Source organism: Delphinus delphis, chromosome 5 (assembly GCF_949987515.2).
Source record: "Delphinus delphis chromosome 5, mDelDel1.2, whole genome shotgun sequence".
Lineage (NCBI taxonomy): Eukaryota > Metazoa > Chordata > Mammalia > Artiodactyla > Delphinidae > Delphinus > Delphinus delphis.
Window position 1 is genome coordinate 111,602,128 of NC_082687.1, and position 24,569 is coordinate 111,626,696.

The 24,569-nt window shown below is 39.2% G+C and overlaps 1 protein-coding gene and 1 pseudogene across 1 annotated transcript in view; one reads left to right on the forward strand and one right to left on the reverse strand.

The window, feature by feature from the left end:
• The first annotated feature begins 4,541 nt into the window (after window positions 1–4,541).
• On the forward strand, window positions 4,542–5,632 carry LOC132426317 (periodic tryptophan protein 1 homolog pseudogene; annotated as a pseudogene).
• Window positions 5,633–11,461: 5,829 nt separating this feature from the next.
• ZGRF1 (zinc finger GRF-type containing 1) overlaps window positions 11,462–24,569 on the reverse strand; it is a 71,113-nt gene continuing 58,005 nt past the window's right edge. Inside the window, exons 20-28 of the mRNA XM_060011839.1 lie at window positions 23,422–23,581; window positions 19,837–19,914; window positions 19,485–19,632; window positions 17,737–17,864; window positions 15,727–15,850; window positions 13,126–13,302; window positions 12,853–12,987; window positions 11,873–12,134; window positions 11,462–11,697 (exon numbers count right to left, since the gene is read on the reverse strand). Of these exons, the coding sequence (XP_059867822.1) occupies window positions 11,540–11,697; window positions 11,873–12,134; window positions 12,853–12,987; window positions 13,126–13,302; window positions 15,727–15,850; window positions 17,737–17,864; window positions 19,485–19,632; window positions 19,837–19,914; window positions 23,422–23,581 (1,370 nt within the window). The 3' untranslated portion in view covers window positions 11,462–11,539. The remainder of the gene's footprint in view (window positions 11,698–11,872; window positions 12,135–12,852; window positions 12,988–13,125; window positions 13,303–15,726; window positions 15,851–17,736; window positions 17,865–19,484; window positions 19,633–19,836; window positions 19,915–23,421; window positions 23,582–24,569) is intronic.

Sequence of the window (24,569 nt, forward strand, 5' to 3'; positions counted from 1 at the left end):
CAGAAATCAAAATTTCTTGAAAACTGACAAAATGAGACTGGATGTGGGAACTAATGGTAGCATGAGCACAGGTGGGGAAGACTGTATCAAAGTCTTTGAGTAGTATTAGATGAAAACCAGTAGGAATTAGACGACGAGCTGTGCAAAATCAGCCTGCCATATGGTGTAGATCTGAGATGGAAAGTCAACGGTCATCCAAATGAACAGGAAGTGAGTCCAAGGGCAATTCCCACGGTGTTTAGATAGCTCTCATAAGTATATGTAACAAAAATATATCCTCAGATATACCAAGCCTCAAAAGTTATGTCATTTATACACTCTTCTTGGAAAAAAAAATTCCTTGAGACCTAGCTCCAGATGGCCAAGAATGGATTGACTCAAGAAATGAAAAATAGGGCTTCCCTGGTGGCGCAGTGGTTGAGAGTCCGCCTGCCGCTGCAGGGGACACGGGTTCATGCCCCGGTCCGGGGAGATCCCACATGCCGCGGAGCGGCTGGGCCCGTGAGCCATGGCCGCTGAGCCTGCGTGTCCGGAGCCTGTGCTCTGCAACGGGAGAGGCCACAGCAGTGAGAGGCCCGTGTACCACAAAAAAAAAAAAAAGAAAAGAAATGAAAAATAGGGGAAGTTTGGGTAGCAAAATTCAGGAATAAAGTTTAAATATGTGTTGTCAGATTGTACAGCTCAGAGGTAAAGCGTGGCTCTGTAATACTTCCTTTAACTATTCCTTACCCAATGTAAGGAACTATTGAGAATCACATCTCCCTCCCTCCCTCCCTCCCTCCCTCCCTTCCTTCCTTCCTTTGTATAGTTCATTTACAATGTTGTGTTAGTTTCAGGACGGCAAAGTGATTCAGTTATACATACATAAGTATCTATTTTTTTCAGGTTCTTTTTCCTTATAGGTTATTACAAAACATTGAGTATAGTTCCCTGTGTTATACAGTAGGTCCTTGTTGGTTATCTATTTTATATATAGTAGTGTGTATATGTTAATCCCAAACTCCTAATTTGTCCCTCCTCCCCCTTTTCCCCTTTGGTAACCATAAGTTTGTTTTCTGTGTCTGTGGGTCTATTTCTGTTTTGTGTATAAGTTCATTTGTATCCTTTTTTTATATAGATTCCACATATAAGTGATACGATATTTGTCTTTCTTTGTCTGGTTTACTTCACTTAGGATGATAATCTTTAGGTCCATCCGTGTTGCTGCAAATGACATTATTTCATTCTCTTTTATGCCTGAGTAATACCCATTATATAAATATACCACATCTTCTTTATCCATTCCTCTGGCAATGACATTTAGGTTGTTCCCACGTCTTGGCTATTGTAAATAGTGATACTATGAACATTGGGGTGCACATATCTCTTTGAATTATGGCTTTCTCTGAGTATATGTCCAGGAGTGGGATTGCAGGATCATATGGTAACTCTATTTGTTTTTTCAGGAACCTCTATAGTGTTCTCCATAGTGGTGTACCAATTTACGTTCCCACCAACAGTGTAGGAGGGTTCCTTTTTCTCCACACCATCTCCAGCAATTATTATTTGTATATTTTTTTTTTTTTTTTTTTTTTTTTTTTGCGGTACGCGGGCCTCTCACTGTTGTGGCCTCTCCCGTTGCGGAGCACAGGCTCTGGACGCGCAGGCTCGGTGGCCATGGCTCACGGGCCCAGCCACGCCATGGCATGTGGGATCTTCCCAGACCGGGGCACGAACCCGTGTCCCCTGCATCGGCAGGCGGACTCTCAACCACTGCGCCACCAGGGAAGCCCTATTTGTAGATTTTTTGATGATGGCCATTCTGACCGGTGTGACGTGATACCTCGTTGTAGTTTTGAGTTGCATTTCTCTAATAATTAGCAATGTTGCACATTTTTTCATGTGCCTGTGGGCCATCTGTATGTCTTCTTTGGAGAAATGTGTATCTAGATCCTCTGCCCATTTTTTGATTGGGTTATTTGTATTTTTGATATTGAGTTGTATTCTTTTTTTGGTATATTTTGGAGATAAATCTCTTGTTGGTCACATCATATACAAATATTTTCTCCCATTCTGTGTGTTGTCTTTTCATTTTATGGTTTCCTTTGCTGTGCAAAAGCTCTTAAGTTATTAGGTCCCATTTGTTTATTTTTGTTTTTATTCCCCATTACTCTAGGTCACACATCCAAAAAGACATTGCTGTGATTTATGTCAAAGAATGTTCTGCCTATGTTTTCCTCTAAGAGTTTTATAGTATCTGGTCTTACATTTAGGACTTTAATCCATTTTGAGTTTATTTTGTGTGTGGTGTTAGAGAATGTTCTAATTTCATTCTTTTACATGTAGCTGTCCAGGTTTCCCAGCACCACCTATTGAAGAGACTGTCTTTTCTTCACTGTATACTCTTTCCACCTTTGTCATTGATTAATTGACCATAGGTGTATGGATTTATTTCTGGGCTTTCTATCCTATTCCATTAATCTGTATTTCTGTTTTTGTGCAAGTACTATATTGTTTTGATGACTATGGCTTTGTAGTATAGTCTGAAGTCAGGGAGCCTGATTCCTCCAGCTCTGTTTTTGTTTCTCAAGATTGCTTTGACTATTCGGGGTCTTTTGTGTTTCCATACAAATTTAAAAATTATTTGTTCTAGTTCTGTGAAAACTGCCATTGGTAATTTGATAGGGATTGCCTTGAATCTGTAGATTGCTCTGGGTAGTATTGTCATTTTGACAACATTGATTCTTCCAGTCCAAGAACACGGTACATCTTTCCATCTGTTTGTGTCATCTTCAGTTTCTTTTATCAGCTTCTTATAGTTTTCAGAGTACAGGTCTTCTGCCTCCTTAGGTAGGTTTATTCCTAGGTATTTTATTCGTTTTGATGTGATGGTAAATGGGATTGTTTCCTTAATTTCTCTTTTCTGATCTTTCATTTTTAGTGTATAGAAATGCAACAGATTTCTGTGTATTAATTTTGTATCCTGCGACTTACTGAATTCATGGATGAGCTCTAGTAGTTTTCTGGTAGCGTCTTTAGGATTTTCTATGTGTATTATCATGTCTTCTGCAAACAGTGACAGTTTTACTACTTCTTTTCCAATTTGGATTCCTTTTATTTCTTTTTCTTCTCTGATTGCCATGGCTAGGACTTCCAGAAATATGTTGAATAAAAGTCACAAGCGTGGACATCCTTGTCTTGTTCCTGGTCTTAGAGGAAATGGTTTCAGCTTTTCACCACTGAGTATGACATTAGTTGTGGGTTTGTCATATACAGCCTTTATTATGTTGAGGTAGGTTCCCTGTATGCCCACTTTCTGGAGAGCATTTATCATAAATGGGTGTTGAATTTTATCAAAAGCTTTTTCTGCATCTATTGAGATGATCTTATAGTTTTTATTCTTCAATTTGTTAATGTGGTGCATCACACTGATTGATTTGCAGATATTGAAAAGTCCTTGCTCTATACTTCCACTGCAGGGGGCACAGGTTCAATCCCTGGTCAGGGAACTAAGATCCCTCAAGCTGGGCAGCATGCCCAAAATAAATTAAAAATAAAAATAAATAAATTTTAAAAGTCCTTGCATCCCTGGAATAAATCCCACTCAGCATGGTGCATGATTCTTTTAATGTATTGTTGAATTCGGTTTGCTAGTATTTTGTTGAGGATTTTTGCGTCTATGTTCATCAGTGATATTGGCCTGTAATTTTCTTTTTTGTGATATCTTTGTCTGATTTGGTATCAGGGTGATGCTGGCCTCGTAGAATGAGTTCAGAAGTGTTCCTTCCTCTGCCATTTTTTGGAATAGTTTCAGAAGGATAGGTGTTAACTCTTCCCTAAATGTTTGGTAGAATTCGTTTGTGAAGCTGTCTGGTCCGGGATTTTCATTTGTTGGGAGTTTTTAAATCACAGATTCAATTTCAGTACTTGTAATTAGTCTGTTCATATTTTCTATTTCTTCCTGGTTAAGTCTTGGGAGATTGTACCTTTCTAAGAATCTTTCCATTTCTTTTTTTTTTTTTTTAATTATTACTAGGTTACTTTACACTCTTTTCTTACTAAGATTTTTTTTTTTTTTTTTGGCTGTGTTGTGTCTTTGTTGCTGCACAGGGACTTTCTCTAGTTGCGGCGAGTGGGGACTGCTCTTTGTTCTGGTGTGCAGGCTTCTCACTGCGGTGTCCTCTTCTGCTGCGGAGCATGGGCTCTAGGCCCACAAGCTTCAGTAGTCGTTGCCCGCGGGCTTAAGAGCGCAGGCTCAGTAGTTGTGGCGTGTGGGCTTAGTTGCTCCATGGCATGTGGGATCCTCCCGGACTGGGGCTCGAACCCGTGTCCCCTGGATTGGCAGGCAAATTCTTAACCACTGTGCCACCAGGGAAGCCCCTGTCCATTTCTTCTACCTAGAAGAATCTTCTACCTAGAAGAATTCTTCTACCTAGAAGAATCTTCTACCTAGAAGAATCTGCCTAGAAGAGCTTAATGAAAAAGAAGTGAAACATCTTATTGCTGAAGCAAAGGAAAAATTACAAGAAAAAGGTGGCAGTGATGAAGAGGAGACAGGCGATCCTTCAGAAGATGGCATGCAGCATGTCTGTACCCAGGCCCGACTTCAGGAGCCCCTGGAGGATGGTGACCCAGAGGATGACGGGACGCTGGATGATGAGCTGGCTGAGTATGACTTAGATAAATATAATGAAGAAGGTGACCCAGATACTGAAACTCTTGGTGAATTTCTTTTGGATCTTACAGTCTATGGGAGTAATGATCAAGATCCTTACGTTACTCTGAAAGATATGGAGCAGTACGAACGTGAAGTTTTCTTGATTAAGCCCAATGACATTCTCATAGTTTGTGGCAGAGCCGAACAGGACCAATGCAATTTAGAGGTACATGTTTATAACCAATAAGAAGATTCTTTTTATGTCCACCATGATATCCTGTTGTCTGCATACCCTTTGAGTGTTGAATGGCTGAATTTTGATCCTAGCCCAGATGATTCAACTGGAAATTACATTGCTGTGGGAAACATGACCCCCGTCATTGAAGTGTGGGATTTCGATATAGTGGAACTCTTTAGAGCCAGTCTTTACACTTAGAAATAAGCTATCAAAAAAGAAGAAAAAGAAAGGAAAGGTGAATTCCTCAGCAGATGGGCATACCAATGCTGTCCTTGACCTTTCTTGGAATAAGCTGATCAGAAATGTGCCGGCCAGTGCATCAGCTAACACTGTTATTCTGTGGGATACGTCCTTGGGGAAACCAGCAGCCAGCCTTGCCATACATACAGACAAGATCCAGACTCTCCAGTTTCATCCATTTGAAGCACAGACTCTGATTTCTGGATCATGTGATAAGTCAGTGGCTTTGTATGACTGCCGAGGTCCAGAGGAAAGCCATCAGCTGTGGCGATTCAGTGGGCAGATTGAGAGTGACTTGGAATCACTTTTCACCTTGTCATTTTTTGGCCAGTACAAATGATGGTTTTGTATATAATTTGGATGCATGCTCAGATAAGCCAATTTTTACACTTAATGCACACAGGGATGAAATTTCTCGTCTTGATCTAAGCAGTCAAATCAAGGGCTGTCTTGTGACTGCATCAGCAGACAAGTATGTGAAGAATCTGTCCATTTTATTGGAATATAGTTTTTCGTAGTAGACTCTTATGATCCTTGGTATTTCTGTAGTGCCAGTTGTGACTTCTCCTTTTTCATTTCTGATTCGGGCCCTCTCCCATTTTTTTCTTGATGAGTTTGGCTTAAGGTTTATCCATTTTGTTTATCTTTTCAAAGAATCAGTTTTCGTTTCATTGATCTTTTCTATGGTGCTATTCATCTCTATTTCATTTATTTCTGCTCTGATCTTTATGATTTCTTTCCTTTAACTAACTTTGGGTTTTGTTTGTTCTTCTTTCTCTAGTTGCTTTAGGTGTAAGGTTAGGTTGTTTGAGATGTTTCTTGTTTCCTGAGGTAAGCTTGTATTGCTATATACATCCCTCTTAGAACTGCTTTTAGAATTGCTGCATCCCATAGGTTTTGGATCACTGTGTTTTCATTTTCATTTACCTCTAGATATTTTTTGAGTTCTTTGATTTCTTCAATGATCCATGGGTTGTGTAGTAGCATATTGTTTAGCCTCCATGTGTTTGTTTTTTGCAGTTTTTTTCTTGTAGTTGATTTCTCATAGTGTTGTGGTCGGCAAAGATGCTTGATATGATTTCAGTTTTCTTAAATTTACTGAGGCTTGCTTTGTGGCCCAGCATGTGATCTATCCTGGAGAATGTTCCATCTGCACTTCAAAAGAATGTATATTCTGCTGCTTTTGGATGGAATGCTCTATAAATATCAATTAAGTCCATCTGGTCTAATGTGTCATTTAAGGCCTGTGTTTTCTTATTGACTTTCTGTCTCAATGATCTGTCCATTGATGAAAATGGGTTGTTAAAGTTCCCCACTATTATTGTATAAGTGTCAATTTCTCCTTTTATGTCTGTTAACATTTGCCTTATATATTGAGGTGCTCCTATGTTGAGTGCATGTTATTTGCAATTGTTATATCTTCTTGGATTGATCCCTTGATCATTATGTAGTGTCCTTCTTTGTCTCTTGTAACAGTCTTTATTTTAAAGTCTATTTTGTCTGATATGAGTATTGCTACTCCAGGTGTCTTTTGATTTCTCTTTGCATGGAATACCTTTTTTTATCCCCTCACTTTCAGTCTGTATGTGTGTCTCTAGATCTGAAGTGCCTCTCTTGTAGACAGCATATATACAGGTCTTGTTTTTGTATCCATTCAGCCAGTCTGTGTCTTTTGGTTGGAGCATTTAATCCATTTACATTTGAGGTAATTATCGATTTGTATATTCTTACTGCCATTTTGTTAATTGTTTTGGATTTGTTTTTGTAGGTCTTTTTTATTCCTTTCCTCTTTTATTCTCTTATCCTGTGATTTGATGACTACCTTTAGTATTGTGTTTGGATTCCTTTTTCTTTTGTGTGTGGTGGTATATCTATTATAGACTTTTGGTTTGTGGTCACCATGAAGTTTTGATACAGAAGTCTGTATATATATATATGATTGTTTTAAGTTGCCGGTCTCTTTTTCTTAACATTTATTTATTTATTTGGCTGTGCCAAGTCTTAGTTGTGGCACACAGCATCTTCATTGCGGCATGCAGGATCTTTAGTCGCAGCATGTGGGATCTTTAGTTGCAGCATGCGGGCTCTTAGTTGCAGCATGTGGGATCTAGTTCCCTGACCAGGGATTGAACCTGGGCCCTCCTGCATTGGGAGCGTGGAGTCTTAACCACTGGACCACCAAAGAAGTCCCAAATTGCTGGTCTCTTAATTTCAAATATCCTGCATTTGCACTCTTCTCCTCATGATTACTGGTTTAGATGTTATATTTGTATGTGAATGATTTCCTACCTTTACTATATGTTTGCCTTTACTAGTGACCTTTCCCAATTTGTAGTTTTCGTGTTTCTAGTTGTGGTCTTTTCTGCCTAGAGAAGTTCTTTTAGCATTTGTTATAAAACTGGTTTGGTGGTGCTGAATTCTTTTAGCTTCTGCTTATCTGTAAAGCTTTTGATTTCTCCATCAAATCTGAGAGCCTTGCTGGGTAGAGTATTCTTGGTTGTAGGTTTTTCCCTTTCATCACTTTAAATATATTGTGCCATCCCCACTGGCCTGCAGAGTTTCTGCTGAAAAAATTAGCTGATAACCTTATGGGGATTCCATTACATGTTATTTGCTGGTTTCCCTGGCTGCTTTTAATATTTTCTCTTTATCTTTAATTTTCATCAGTTTGATTACTGTGTGTCTCAGCATGTCCCTCCTTGGGTTAATCCTATATGAGACTCTGCACTTCCTGGACTTGGGTGACTGTTTCCTTTCTGTTGTTAGGGAAGTTTTCAGCTATTATCTCTTCAAATATTTTCTCAGGTTCTTTCTCTCTCTTCTCCTTCTGGGACCCCTATAATGTGAATGTTGGTGCATTTGATGTTGTCCCAGAGGTCTCTTAAATTGTCGTCATTTCTTTTTCTTTATTCTGTTCCATGGCAGTGATTTCCACCATTCTGTCTTCCAGGTCACTTATCCATTCTTCTGCCTCATATTGCCTCATATTCTTCTGCTATTGATTCCTTCTAGTGTGTTTTTCATTGCAGTTATTGTATTCTTCAACTCTGGTTGTTCTTTATGTTTTCTAACTCTTTGTTAAAAACTTCTTGTAGCTTATCGCTCTGTGCATCCATTCTTTCCCTGAGTTCTTGGATCATTGTTGTGATCACTACTCTGAACTCTTCCTCAGGTAGATAGCCTATCTCTATGTCACTTAGTTGTTCTTCTGGGGTTTTGATTTGTTCTTTTGTCTGGAACATATTCCTTTGCTATCTCATTTTGTCTACATTTATATTTGTATTTTTATATATATGGAAGGTTAGTTATGTTTCTCAACCTTGGATAAGGGGCCCTCTATGGGAGGTGTCCTATGAGTCCCAGCAGTACACTTGCCTCTTGTCACCCAAGGGCCAGGGACCAGCTGGTCCCAGGGTAGGTTATGATCTATGTCTGCTGACTTGGTTCCACAGGCTGCAGGATCTTAGTGTTTTTTTTTGTTTTTTTTTTTTTTTGCAGTACACAGGCCTCTCACTGCTGTGGCCTCTCCCGTTGCGGAGCACAGGCTCCGGATGTGCAGGCCCAGCCGCTCCGCGGCATGTGGGATCTTCCTGGACCGGGGCACGAACCCGTGTCCCCTGTATCGGCAGGCAGACTCTCAACCACTGTGCCACCAGGGAAGCCCCAGGATCTTAGTTTTCTTCCTTCTGGTGTCTGCCCCTGGTGGGTGAGGCTGGTCTAGAGGCTTGTGCAGGCTTCCTGGTGGGAGGGGCCAGTGCCTGGGCACTGGTGGGTGGAGCTGGGTCTTGGCCCTCTGGTGGGCGGGGCCATGTCTAGGGGCGTGTCAAGAGGTGGCTGTGGGCCCAGGACGTTGTTAGGCAGCCTGTCTGCTGATGGATGGGGCTGTGTTCCTGCCCTGTTGTTTGGCCTGAGGCGTCCCAGCACTGGAGTCCACAGGCTTTTGGGGTGGGCCAGGTCTTGGTCCCAAAATGGCAGTCTCCAGGACAGTTCACACTGATGGATGCTCCCCAGTAGGCCCACCACTGGTGTCCTTGTCCTCACAGTGAGCCACAGCTGCCCTCCACCTTCCCAGGAGACCCTCTAAGACCAGCAGGTAGGTCTGGCCCAGGCTCCTATGAAGTCATTGCTTTTGCCCTGGGTCCTGGTGCACATGAGACCTTGTGTGTACCCTCCCAGAGTGGAGTCTGTTTCCCCCAGTCCTGTGGAGCTCCTGCACTCTAGTGCTGCTGGCCTTCAAAGCCAAATGCTCTGGGGGCTCCTCCTCCTGATGCCAGACCCCCAGGCTGAGGAGCCTGACGAGGGGCTCAGAACTCTCCTGTGGTAGAACTTTTGTCATATAATTGTTCCCCAGTTTGGGGGTTGCTGACCCGGGGGTTATGAGATTTGATTATATCGTGTGTGTCCCTCCTACTATCTTGCTGGGTTTCTTTATGTCTTTGGATGTAGAACATCTTTTTTGGTAGGTTCCAGTCTTTTTAATATTTTTTTTCAGTCTTTTTCATTTTTAATCTCCTCGTAGGAGAAGATGAGCTCAAGGTCCTTCTGTTCTGCCATCTTGTGTTTTGTGAAAATGTGGCTCCTTTCTTGTCCATGTAATTGACATAAGGTGGCACTCAAGTTTGCATTCTCAGTAGAGTTGGGAAGTAAACTGGTCCATTAAGGTTACTCCTTTTCTTCTGGTTGTAAGACACGCAATTCCAGGGTAGAAAAGTAACTTCCAACTAAGCAAGGCCTCTTTGGGGTAATGGCAGATTGTTAAAGGCTTCTCTCCCCTCCTGTTTCCCCAGATGGTGATGTGGAGCTCAGCTGGAGCACCCACCCAGTCTAGCCTACAGGTAGCATCTCACATGCTATCTTCAGGCCTGGGTCTCTGTCCTAGTGAATCTACTGAGGATGTGCTGGGCTCAAGGGGCTTTTGGGTCCCACCAGGGTCCCCAAGGGGCAATGAGTAATTTCTGAGGTGTCTCCTATTCAGTCAGGTATTGCCTGGAACTCGAGAGTCACATCTTTCACTTACCTTAAAAGAGCAAATGCTGTTGCAATCATTAACACATTGTGGACAAGGCTTGGAGAATTACAACTTTTGTTTCTTCATTAGATTTATTTTTCTCCCAAACAAAAGAAGAGTTTCATAGAGGTAGACTGGCCATGTTTTACAGTGAAGTAATTCAAGTAAGCAATTTTCTGCATCTTTAAAATAAATGTTGGGCTTCCCTGGTGGCGCAGTGGTTGAGAGTCCGCCTGCCGATGCAGGGGACACGGGTTCATGCCCTGGTCCGGGAGGATCCCACATGTCGCGGAGCGGCTGGGCCCGTGAGCCATGGCCGCTGGGCCTGCGCGTCCAGAGCCTGTGCTCCACGGCGGGAGAGGCCACAGCAGTGAGAGGCCCACGTACCACAAAAAAAAAAGAAAAAAAAAGTTGACTCGAATCACTCATAAAAAATATGAGTTTTTAATTGGTAAAGACAAATATTTCATTGGTATTAATTATAATCAAGCCCTTGCCATTTTTCCATGTAGGATAAGTAAATGTTCCTTTAATAATGGCTAAAAATCATACAACAAATGGTTTAACTTATTTATATATGGAATATAAGGATAGAAAAAAGACTGAAGCAATATGTTAGCAATTATTATCTCTGGGTAGTGAATCTCCAGGTGCTTTTTATTTTCTATTGTATACTCTTCTGTATTTTGCAGATTTTCTATAAGGGGAATGTATTCTTTTTATAATATTTTAAAATCCATTATATACTATATATACCAATAACTACTATGCAAATAAATGCACAGGAAAGACTATAGAATGAAATGAGCCAAAGGGAGTCTTTCATCCATCCATTCATTCATTCATCCCACAGATACTTATTGAGCACCTACTATACCAGGGTCATGGCCAGTTTTGAGCACTGCTGTCTTCAGGAATGAACCTTTAGTTCATTTCTCTTCTTTCTTTTGTACTGCTTAAAAGTTTTATTGTGAATATGTTTTTACTTATAAAATGACAGGGCATTATAATTATTTTTAAAAGATTCAGCTAGAGCTGTAGCTCAGAAAGGAGTGTGTTGGTATAACTGTGTAGACATGTTTTAACAGATGAGCTTTTGAGATATTCACTTATTTTTGAAGTAACATTGGTATTCCCCATAAAGGCTTTTTCCTGCTCCTTGTAAAATTCATTTCTTTAGCAAACAAACAGAAGCCATAATTTTTAGAAAAAAATTACTTTTATTAGTGAGATTATATATTACTTTCAACATCTGCCTATCTTAATATAAGTAACTATACTTTTTCTGAAGAGCAAAATTTTACATATGTTTATTTACTTTTGTTTAAATATCTTTTTTATTTCAATAATGGGTTTGGGGTAATAAAAATATACAAATGTATAGTGTAAAATGAATTTGAAATTATATAAATACAAACTATATCATGTCTTTCTGCAAATAAGATTTATCTTTAGATTTATCTTTTTCTCTCTTTTTCTTCTGTTTTTCTTCTGCTTGTTTTTCAAAATAATCTTTAAGGAGATGGTTCAGCTGTGGTTCATACTGGCTTGCGTGTTGCAATCCATCTTCCCTCCCTTAGAAAGATACAAAACATGAGACAACTATACTTTACAGTAGTTTCCATATTATCATTTCACTCATCTCCCATAGTGGCAAATTCAAAGCTGTTCCTACCTGAACCACCCCAAGCACTAACCCAAAAGTCCGTTTTAATTCAAAATGCTTGAATTAAATACATTTTTATTTTACCTTCACAGTGTTGGATCACACGCCCCCATAGTCGATTTTTCCTCAGACAGGCTAAATTTCCTACAATCAACAAATGCCTCCTTCCTCTGGTCAATGCAACATTCATTCTTTTTTCTGAATCAATAAATCCTACTTGTCTGGTCCTTACGCAGGACAGAATAATGATCTCCTTTTCAGCTCCCTGAAAAGCATCTACTGTGGACACCTGCACAGCTTTCATATCAGGATGGTCGAAGTCCACAGCACTGAGTAAATGACAGAGCTGTGGAGGAAAGAAGACAAGGCTCATGTGGTGCAGATGTCATGAAGAACCTATGCCTCTCAACCTACCCACAGCAGCTGTCATCATTTAACTAATAGTGGGTAATTTTCATTTTCTTTTTTATTACTCACAGAGATTTGGCTAATTTCTGAAATGATAAATAACTAATGATAATGTAAGTTATGAAACAAAATCAAAGTGATGATTTATCTTTTGCTAGGAAACTTATTTAGATATGCTAATTTAGAGCTGATAAACTAAATGAAACAGATGAAAAATACTAAAAATAAATAAATATAAATGAAAACTAGTTAGAAGTAACTGGCTTGTGTGTAGATTAATATCCGGTATCTATCTTTGATTTACTGATAAAATGTAATAATAATGAAAGAACATTTTGGAAAACAGATTCAATCCCATCTGTCCCAAAACACAAAGCATATACCATATTTCCTTCCCTCTAATTTGTTTATTTGCATTTTTGCCCCAACAGCTGTAAACTGAATTTAATTAAACCTTGTTAGGTTTACATTTAATTATACAGAAAAAAAGCCAGACTAGACAGAAGTCTGAATGCTGTTTTATTATAGTAACTACGGTCCCCGAAGTTTTTCTAGCACCAAACCAACACAAACCAAACTACTACAAATGTAATATAAAATATTATAATATGAAATTATATTTAATAATGATAAATATCATAATAGGTAATACAAACCTTGTACTTTTGGGATTTGTATAATGTTATCACCCCAATCATAGAGCCCACTATTCCACTTGCAATCAGTGATTGGATCAGCTTGAGTGTGAAAGCAGCTTCTGCCACATTATGAAAGCTGTTATTTCTTTCAATCTGGAATAAGAAACAGAACCTAAATGACATTTCCCAGAAACACTACGGAAAGACCATGAAAAGCATGCAAACAACAACAATAAAATTATAACAGGAAACTAAACTGTGTTGACTCTTATCAACACTAATGTCATTTACCTGTTCCAGTCCTTTAACATTATAGAAACACAGGGTTGGGAGCCATTCCAGTAAAGGGCTCCTCTCTGTTTCTGAAACACCATTCATGAGGTTTCCTTCATAAAACAGATCATTAGCAATAGCACTGATTGTAGGGTGACAACGGTACTGGGTTCTCAATAGAACTGGTTTGTGACCCTAAGAAATTTAAGGGCAGAAAAATAAAGAATTAAAACAGCATTTTTTTTCTTAGTGGAAAAAAATCCACAATAATATTTTAAAGTTTAAAAATACTGCCATATTGTGATCTTAGTAAATTACAACCATGATAAAATGAATAAAAAGAATTTTTTTGAATTTACTAAAAATATTTTTATAGTAAACTTTTTATACCAGAAAATTATAAAATATAAACAAATCTTAGACTATCTAATAAATATGGTACCTAACATCATGCTTTCATAATCTATATGGAACTGGCCTAACACTAAATTGAAAATAAATCTTTAAAAAAATTAGAAACTTGTTGATAACTCATTAACTATCCTCCTTAGGTACAAGCCATTTTTCATTCTGAATCTTCAAAGAAGTTTCCGATTTTCTTAATACATCATAAACCAACTCCCATCTACTTCAGGGCTTTCCTTGAGTATGTTCTTTATTTGCAAAATGTTCTGTAATATTGTTTGAACATTTTGAATAGTTACAAGGCACTCTAATAATATGTAATAAAATGCAGGATTATTGATCACATGGACAAAGGATCTTCTATGGGGGAGAAATATGTGAGGAAAAAAATCAATCCCCAATACTCTTTTAGGGCATAAATATGTGAAAAGACAACCCACCAAATGGAAGAAAATATTTGCAAATCATATATCTGATAAGGGATTAATATCCAAAGTATATAACGAACTCCTACAACTCAACAACACAACAAACAACCCAATTCAAAAATAGGCAAAGGGCTTGAATAGGCATTTTTCCAAAGATAAGTGCATGAAAAGATGCTCAACATGATTAGACATTAGGGAAACCACAATGAGATACCATTTTATACCCATTAAGATAGCTGTTATTTTAAAAAATGAAAAATAACAAGTGTTGGTGAAGATGTGGAGAAATTAGAACCCTTGTACATTGCTGTTGGGAAGTAAAATGGAGCAGCAGCGATGGAAAAGAGTTTGGCAGTTTCTCAAAAGTTAAACATAGAATTACCATCAGATCCAGCAGTTGCACTTCTGGGTGTATACTCAAAACAACTGAAAGCAGAGACTTGAACAGATAATTGATACCAATTTTCCTAACAGCATTATTCACGATAGCTGAAGGGCGGAAACAACCCCAATGTCCATCAACAGACGAGTGGATAAATAAAATGTGGTGTACACATAAAACGATGGACTATTATTTAGCCTTAACAAGGAATAAAATTCTGACATATACTAAAACATGGACAAACTGTGAAAACATTATACTCAGTAAATAAAGCCAGATACAAAAGGGAAAATATTGTATGATTCTACTTACATGAAGCAAATATAGAGACCAAAAGTAGAATAGGGGTCACCAGGGGCTCAGGGGAGAGGGGAATGAGGAATTATTGTTTAATAGGTACAGAGTTTCTGTTGGGTTGATGAAAAAGTTCTGGAAAAGGATGGGGTAATGGTTGCACTACATTGTAAATGTACTTAAAAAAAAAAAAAAAAGTAAAAGTACTGTTACATGCCGCCAGTGTGGATAAACCTCAAAAATGTCGTGCTAAGTGAAAGAAGCCAGACACAAAAGGTCACATATTGTATGATTTCAAGCTGTATGATACGAAAATTATAAGACCGTATGATATGAAATACAGAAAAGATAAATCCATACAGACTGAAAGCAGAGTGGTGCTTGCCAGGGGCTGGAGGGAGGGAATAGAGAGTAACTGCTAAATGGGTACAGTTTTATTTTGAGGGGATGAAAATGTTTTGGAACTAGACAGAGGTAGTGGTTGCACAGCACTGTGGATGTACTAAAATGCCACTGAATTATTCATTTAAAATGGTTAATTTTTGGGGGGGGATGATTTGTAAAATTTATTGTTATGATTGCTTTCCACATTTAAATATATATTCACTTTTGAATTTTAATTTTTGCATCATTGAAAGTGAACTTCCAAAATGTATAAACCCAGGCCCCCCCAAATCTGCATCCATCCCAGTGAAAAAAAATGGAAGAATGAGCCTCCAAATGACAGCAATTATAAAATAGTTAATTTTACGTTACGTGAATGTCACCTCAACTTAAGACTATATTAATAATTTTTAAATTAAAAAAATGTGAAGTAGAGCTCTAGAACAGCTCTACAATAGGGGACATGGATAACAGAGACATATAGATTTTTTTTTATTTTACAGCAAAATCAATATACTTACTACCCACTACGAAAGTACACAGGGAAAAGATTCATTTCATTCTTAAATTATTAGGGTTCAACTTATCTTTAAGATGAGTACTTTCTAAACAATTCCAATTAAAATAATTTTAGGGCAAGGACTTGTTCTTTTATTTTCACTTTCTATCAACCTACACAGTGTATAATCAATAAATGATAGTTCTGTATGGATTTAGCAGTAGTACCATTAAGCAAAGTCGATCAAAAAGCGTTTGTTCCAATCCATTTTCATGAGCTGCATCAGAACCCTGAATAGTAGGCGGGAGCTGTTTGGGATCTCCAACAAGAATCAGCTTTTCACACTCAAACCTAAAAACAGAATTCTAAAAATTAATCTAAGCAATGAGAGAAACATGCATTAACATCATTTACTGCACTATTTTCTAAAATGTATTTCAAAGAATTTGAATACCATGACACGTTCTCAGAACTAACAAGGCTTAACAGTGATAATAAGTGTATTAAAAGGCTTTAAAAAGTTGTGCAGTAAAGAATCCTTGGGCTTCCCTGGTGGCGCAGTGCTTGAGAGTCCGCCTGCCGATGCAGGGGACACGGGTTTGTGCCCCGGTCTGGGAGGATCCCACATGCCGCGGAGCGGCTGGGCCCGTGAGCCGTGGCCCCTGAGCCTGCGCATCCGGAGCCTGTGCTCCACGGCGGGGGAGGCCACAGCGGTGAGAGGCCCGCGTACCGCAAAAAAAAAAAAAAAAAAAATCCTTTACATAACTTTACTTTTTTCCACATAAAACCCAGTAAGTGTCCCCTGCCTCTGCAAGGACTTAGTGTTTCACAGAACACACTTTGAGAAACAATGATTTTTAGAATCTATAAACTTAGAAACATTCTTAGAAGTCATCTGCCTTAAACTCTTGTTTTAGAGATGAAGCAAATTAGGCTCTCAGGAGTAAAATGTCTTTCTAAATAGGAATAGAATATAGTGGGAAAAAGTCCAAGTTTTGAAGAAAAACCTACATCCAAATTTTAGCTCTGTTATATTGTGTGGACACAGCAAGTTATTTAATCTCTACAGCTTCACTATTCTTATCAGTAATCTTGATATAATAATACCATGCATGGCTGTTGTAAGGACTTAATAAAGTATGTAATGTGTTTAGTAGACAGTAGGTGCTCCACAGTATTAACCCTCCACCCTCTCATGCAGGGCCTTACTTTCTCCATCCCTGGCTCCTGAGTAGGGTGACCAACTCATTCTGGTTTGCCCAGGACTGTCCCAGTTTAAACACTGAAGACCCCATGATGCCGGAACCTCCCAAGTCCCGGGCAGATCGTGACAGTTGATGCCCTACTCCCTCATCCTTACACCTGGGAAAAAAGAACTGTAAATTCACCAAAATAATTGTGTGCTTTATTTTACAGTGGTTGTTAATGTTACATCCCCATTTTTTAAGGGGAAGAAAACATACTTTTGGTTATGACATGTGGAGATTTATTGCCATATATATTGAATCAAAATATATTAACATAAAAGTACTTGTGAAGTAAAATCTTTCTTGTGTGTTTTCAACACTTACAAACTGGAAATCAGAAGATTAAATATTTACTATAAAAAAGAAAGAAAACGAAACAACAAGGGGGACAGAACAAGGCCTGGGACTGAAGCCTACTGAGTCTGGTCTAGTACTCCTTCCACTACCTTTAGGATTCCTCAATAAGAGATGCTTTGAAAGCACAGTGTTTCAATTGGCTGAGACAGCTTAGAAGATTTCATAGTTTCCTAAATTTTAGTAGACAAATTTTCATTTTCAACTTATTTTTCTTTATCTACTTTCATAATCTAAAAAATATTTTCGTAACCTAAACACTGGAATTGTATCAAGGTAAGGAACTAAAGAACATTCTTCAGTAGAGTTAGGTTCTTAAACTATGACTAAAGAGGCACCTTTAGTCTGGTTGAGAAGCCTGCAACGTTCTAGTAGAATCCTAGCACTTGAACTTTCAAGGCTTTAAGAATGTCTAAACTGTGATCCAAGTAGTGATCCAACTGCCTCAAAGGTGATCTAACAAAATTTTGATACATTAACCCCTCCCTCAAATTTCCCTCTGGATTCTTTCAAAAAATCAGTTTAGTACTTGCGTTGCTAGGAATTTTCACAAAAGTCTGGGAAGAGTTTGAACTGAGGAAATGTTTGAAATAATCGTAACATCTGAGCATCTTTGGAAAAGAACTTTTAGGTTACCTTGCAATGGGAAGGAGGGAAGCCGGTTCTGTGATTTGACTACACTCATCCAGGACAGCCACAGGAAATTTAAGATCATTCATGCATGGGAATGGGCAGGCTGCACAGGTAACTCCAACTACTCGGACCTTTATTACAGTAAGAATGTTATTCATTAACAACTATTAAACAAATTAAGAGAATATATTTACCAAAGAACTTACAGGCTAAAATCAGAAATGAGCAGGTCCTAATTTAATCACTGGCAATCAGAAATCATAGGCCACTTTACATTTTCATTATTCCCACATAAGAAATGGAAATTCCTCTAAGAGTTTTATTTATGAACAGGTGATACCAATGAGCAATAGTTTATAGTAAACCGGGCTTTCACTTAGAAAGGTATCAAAGAAACCATTAATAATTATTCTTACATATCAATGTGCTGGATAAGGATGTAAAACGGTAAGTAGTTTACATAAATGACTAATTTGCATTAATTGAATGTAGTCAAACTAAGCCCCTCTGGATTTGGTTGAGGAGAAGGGAGGAAAGGTAAGTCTATAACTCAGATAATAAAAAGCTGGTCTGAAGGCTTCCGAGGACTTCTAGAACCCAAACTTGTTGTAGATGGATGATTATTTACAATTCCCTCCTTCCCCGTGACAGTATTACTCATCCACACCCTTTGCTGCGTGCCTCTGCAGTGTCTCCCACCAGAGAAGTAGGTGGAGTATACTTCCCTGCCCCCTGATGTCGGGCTTGGCCATATGACCTGTTATAGCAATGGAATGTTAGCTGACGTGCTGGGAACAGAAGCTTTACACGTATTTGTATGATCTTGCCTGCCCTCTTGCACTTCTGCTGTCTGTCAGGAGAGGGGCATCATGCCAAAGACAACTGTTCTCAGAACGAGAGGCTTGACCCACACCAAATGACCTGTAGAGTTGTTAAGTTTGTTGTCTTAAATTATTGAGATTCTGTTTGTTAAGCAACATGATTTCAGCAATAGCTGACCAAAACAGGGTCCCAAACAGGTTGACTGTCCCAAATCTCTCGCAGAAAAAGTGGACCCATGTCCACATTGTCCAACAAGCCAACAACCCTCTTTTCCTCCACTCCCTTTTCTTCCCCCCAGGCTCTCCTTTCACAGGAGAAAGCTACTAAACGACTTCTTTCTCTCCTCCCAGCTGACACCCAGACTGGCCTGGATCAGAACTTGATGAAGGAGATGATGCTACTTGTTGCAGCCGGAGACCCTATGTGTCCAGTGTTGGTTCCCAACACCTGGGATTAAGTGTCTGAGCCTCCTAGATTCTTAGGATAGATTTCAGACAGACCCTGAAAGGATTGGTTTGGTTTCTAGGAAAGCACCAAAGATAAAAATGAACTTGGATATTTTGCCGAGTGTCAGACTTTCTCTTCCTCTGTTTCTCCTAGAAAAAAGCCAAGTTTCGTTTAACTTCCCAGGAATCTATTCCCACCTCTTCACTTTCCCCTTAAGCCTATAAAAAGATATGCATATAGGGAGAAAGAGAGAAGATGACTCTGTCACGGAGAGCTGGATGTGTTCACAAATTTGAAGAACGCTTTGCAATAAAACGTGCACTGGATAGACAGGCACACTTCAGTTGAATCTGAGCTATCACTGTCATTTGTTCAAGGGAAATAAATAGGAATAATACTCCTATCAACAGGAATAAAAGGGATCTGAATCGTATATATAAATTAAATAAATAAACAGACAAACTGAAGCTGTTTCCCCTCACCTGCTTCAGCAAGGTTTTATTGGTCCCCAGTTTATGCTGCTCAATACTTTTCCTCACACAGACTCTTTCCACAGGAGTCAGGTCTTCCTTCATGAGCGCATGTAGTTCTTTTAATTGTTCATTTTCATTTTCTGAGCCAGCATGCAAACTTAAAAAAGAATTACATAAAAGAATACCCTTTGATCCCATTTTCACAGCATCACAAAAAAGTAAAATACAGATTTCCTAAATTAACACCAAGAAAAAGATACAGCTTTCTCTAGTCTTCTTCAGAAACCAGATTTAAGGTAAGACTTATATAAAATTATACTTCTGTGAACATTCTGTGACTTTTGGAATTTAGCATTCTTACCTGTAAGGTAAAACTGGCTTGGCAATCTTCCTGACACTCCCAACCCTGACAAACTTTTCAAATCCAAGACTAAGAAGCCTTTAAAGAAAACAGGGTAAAATAGATTCTGATTATTTAGAAAATGGAATCTAAAAGTTTCACATAATATTTACATTATTAAAATTAACTTTGCATAACAGTATATTTTATATTATGTAGTTCAATGTGAAATGGCTAACCTCAAAGTAAATATAATGTAGTTGAAAGACTTTTTTATAAAATGTGTTTCAGAGAATTTAAAAAAAATGTATTATCTTTTTTTTTAAAGCATGCCTTTATTTTCTTTTATTTTAACTTTATTTATTTATTTTTGGCTGCATTGGGTCTTCATTGCTGTGCACGGGCCCTCCTCAGCTGCGGCGAGCAGGGGCCACTCCTTGCTGCAGTGCGCAGGCCTCTCACTGTGGTGGCCTCGCCTATAGCGAAGCACGGGCTTTAGGCGTGCGGGCTTCAGCAGTTGTGGCACGTGGGCTCAGTAGTTATGGCTCGCGGGATCCAGAGCACCAGCTCAGTAGTTGTGGCCCACGGGCCCATTTGCTCCACAGCATGTGGAATCTTCCCAGACCAGGGCTCGAACCTGTATCCTCTGTATTGGTAGGCGGATTCCTAACCACTGCACCACCAGGGAAGCCCAAAAATATGTATCATCTTATGTTGAGGGCTCATGAAACGTTCATAAAATATTTATGTTAGAATTTATCACAAGTAAAATTGCCCTGGGAATTCCCTGGTGGTCCTGTGATTAGGATTTGGCTCACTGCTGTGGCCCAGGTTCAATCCCTGGTCAGGGAACTAAGATCCCAAAAGCCGCGCGGCCAAAAAGAAAAACAAAAACTACAAAAAAACAGGGTTTCCCTGGTGGCGCAGTGGTTGGGAGTCTACTTATTAGCTATGTGGCCTCAGCAAAATACCTGACTTGAGTTTCAGTTCCTCATCTCTAACATAAGATATTGTGCAGAGCTGTAATGAGTATTAAACAAGATAAGGTATGTTAAGAAGCTAACACTCTTTCTACTAAATCTCGATGCTAAATATATGGTAGCTATTGCTTTCCATATTATTATGTCTTTAGGAGCAACTTTGTTTTTTTGTAGTTTTTTTTTTTTTTTTTTTTTTTTTTTTGCGGTACGCAGGCCTCTCACTGTTGTGGCCTCTCCCGTTGCAGAGCACAGGCTCCGGACGCGCAGGCTCAGTGGCCATGGCTCACAGGCCTAGCCTCTCTGCGGCATGTGGGATCTTCCCGGACCGGGGCACAAACCCGTGTCCCCTGCATCGGCAGGTGGACTCTCAACCACTGCGCCACCAGGGAAGCCCTAAAGAATCTCTTCTAGGTGTTTTCTGTTACTTTTCAGTAGTTAGTACTTACTCTTCTAGCTTCTTGATTTTTCTTTTCTAACAGTCTACAGTTAAATTTTAATCTTAGGCTAAGCAATCTGAAGTTCTTTGCTGTTTAGTCTCCAGGTAACTTGTCATTATCTTGAATCAGAAAATGTCCTCAGCCACTGTTTTCGATAACTCAGAAGAAAGAGTACACACAGGTAGAACCTTCCTGGAGGGCAATCTTGCAAAGTATATTAAGAAGCTTAAAAATGTTCATATCTTTTATTCTAGGCCTAGGACGTTTTCTTCAGGAAAGAATAAGAAATGGATACCAAGATTTATGTTTAAGGAACTTGGTTGCAATATTATTTATAATGGCAAAAATCTGGTAAGAACTTACTGATCAAAAATTGCTTATCGGGGCTTCCCTGGTGGCACAGTGGTTGAGAGTCCGCCTGCAGATGCAGGGGACGCAGGTTCGTGCCCCGGTCCGGGAAGATCCCACATGCTGCGGAGCAGCTGGGCCCGTGAGCCATGGCCGCTCAGCCTGCGTGTCCGGAGCCTGTGCTCCGCAAAGGGAGAGGCCACAACAGTGAGAGGCCCGTGTAACGCAAAAAAAAAAAAAAAAAAAAAAAAAAAAAAAAAAAAAATTGCTTATCGTATAAGAAAATCATTGCATTTAATAGAGCTATGAAAAATTTTGGTTTCTAAGCTTTAATACCATAGAGAAATAATCACTGAGTAAAAAAAAGCAGGACAGGGCTTCCCTGGTGGCGCAGTGGTTGAGAGTCCGCCTGCCGATGCAGGGGACACAGGTTCGTGCCCCGGTCCAGGAAGATCCCACATGCCGCAGAGCATCAGGGCCCGTGAGCTATAACCACTGAGCCTGCGTGTCCGGAGCCTGTGCTCCGCAACAGGAGAGGCCACAACAGTGAGAGGCCCGCGTACTGCAAAAAAAAAAAAAGCAGGACCCAAAACAATATATACTGTTGAATCCTAAGTTTGGAAAACAAAATGAGTGTGTGTATATGTATTAAAAGTCTGTAAAGAAATATAATAAAATATTCTCTGTACTGTCTTGCATATTTTCTGCCATAAGCATTAACTTATATAATTATAAAAGTTAATTTTTAAAAAGTCTACACTTACAAATAACGGATTATTTCTCCTAATCAAACTTTATCATTTGTGTGAAATTCAGATCATTAAACATTGGAATATTGGTAAAACATTACGTAATACTTTCTTTGCTTTTTTTTTGGCCACACTGCGGCATGAAGAATCTTAGTTCCCCAACCAGGGATCAAACCGGCCCCATGCAGTGGAAGCGCCAAGTCTTAACCACTGGACCACCAAGGAAGTCCCAATTTTTAATAAAATTTACACAAAAATTTTACACCTGTAAAACAGATTGTGCTATTGCCTTCCATGAAACAGCAACAGGCTAACTTATTAGTCTGTAAGTAGGATAAAATCAAATACAAAACCTGACAATTTTGGTACAGGGATGGGATGAAGGTAAAACTAAAGGTAGATCCCTCTTATTGAAACCAAAAACATAATTTAATCAAACTGTTCGGCTATTTTACCATTATTTGTTCATATAGGCAGGTGGATAAGAGAATAACCCATGACGTGGTTTTGCAATTTTAGCCTACTTCCAAGGTAACAACCCAAAGCTCCTGGGTCAGAGACAAAGGACTTTTACTTATGGCACAGGAAGCAGCATAAGCACCAACATATCTACTGTGGTTTCCCTTGGTCCCCTTGTCCTATGAGGAGACACAGAGAATCCAAATGGACGCCTGCACTGCAGTGGATTGAGTTGTAGGAAAGGAACACTGAGCTTGGGAATCCACTATTTTTATAACAAGCAGTAAGTAACCCTGCTCTTTGTCGGGGAGGGAGATACTACCTCATCAGTCAAGGTTGCTCACTGCAGACACAACCCTACGAAATGTGCTGAGTAAGAGTGGTCAGGGCCTTGCACGGTAGATTCCTCCCCCAACAATACACGTTCTGGGCTGGACTCAAATTTTTACACGAGCAACTAATAAGTTAGCCTGTTACTGTTTCATGGATGCTGGTTCTTGAGTCAGAGATAAAGGCCTTGCATGTCTGGTATACCCAGGAAAAATGTGCATGGACACTCAGGGCCTATGGTGATCTACCTCTCTCAACAATAACCTAAAACATTAGGTACTGAAATATACCTGTGATACCTACCCAAGAAGTACTCTGTCAACAGCTACATTAGTAGAAGAAGAAATCAAAACTTTCCATGGTCTTGCATTTCCAACGGTAAGAGCTTCACTCTTTTCAAATAGCTGCACAAAAAACAAAATCACCACTGCCAGCAAATAACTCTTTCCCGCTCCAAAAACACCTAATTATTTTGAAAGGGAAAAAAATAAAGGCAATATCATAAATAAATTTCTGAAAAGCACAAGAAATATTTCATCCATCTCCCTCTCTCCTTCATTTAAGTAATTTATTGAAAAATATTAACTGAGTGCTCACTATGTGCTTAATTAGGACAAGGGATAAATACATAGATAATTATTCAAAAGACCTCCATATTTAATGAGACCATCGTCTACTTAGGAAGATAGACGAGCAAAGAACAATGATAAAACAATATGGTAAGTAACATTGTTGGTATCAGAGAAAGAACATCTCTCTTTGCTTTGGTAGAGTTGGGAATGCTTCCTAAAAATAAAAAGAGTAACGGAACTAAATCTTCCAGGATAAGATTTAACATAAGATTTAACAGATAAATCTGTTAAAGAGAGGGTCATTCTAGGCAGAGGCATGACAAAGCACACAGCTGACAAGTATTTCCATACAGCCTATAGCAAATAGGCAAGAGATGAGGCTGTCTGACAAGGTAGGCAAGGGGATAAATCACAAGAGTTCTGCTTGCTATGGCTAAAAGTTTGAATTTTATCTTAAAGACCAGGGGAGATCAACGAAGGATTTTAAGTAATGGAACTAAGTCAGATTCTTTTTTTAGAAAAACTACTTGAGGGAAAATATGAAGAAGGGTAAAACTAAAGGTAGGTCAATTAGAAAACTGTGTGAGGTGATCATAACAATAATACATGCCAACTTTACTAAGTGCCTCCCATGTGCCAGACACCACTCTAAGCCCTTTATTTATGTTAACTCATTTAATCCTCCAAACCTATGAGACAGATGCTATTATCAAACCCCATTTTACAGGGTAGTCTCACCAACTAGGCTATACGGAGGCATGATGAAGGCTTGGATTGAGGAGGTGCAAATGAGCTGGCGAGGAGAGAATCAATATGAAAAGTGGGTACAAACAAGAAGGGACATCTCAGTGACTGATCTGATGAGGGGAGAGAAACAGA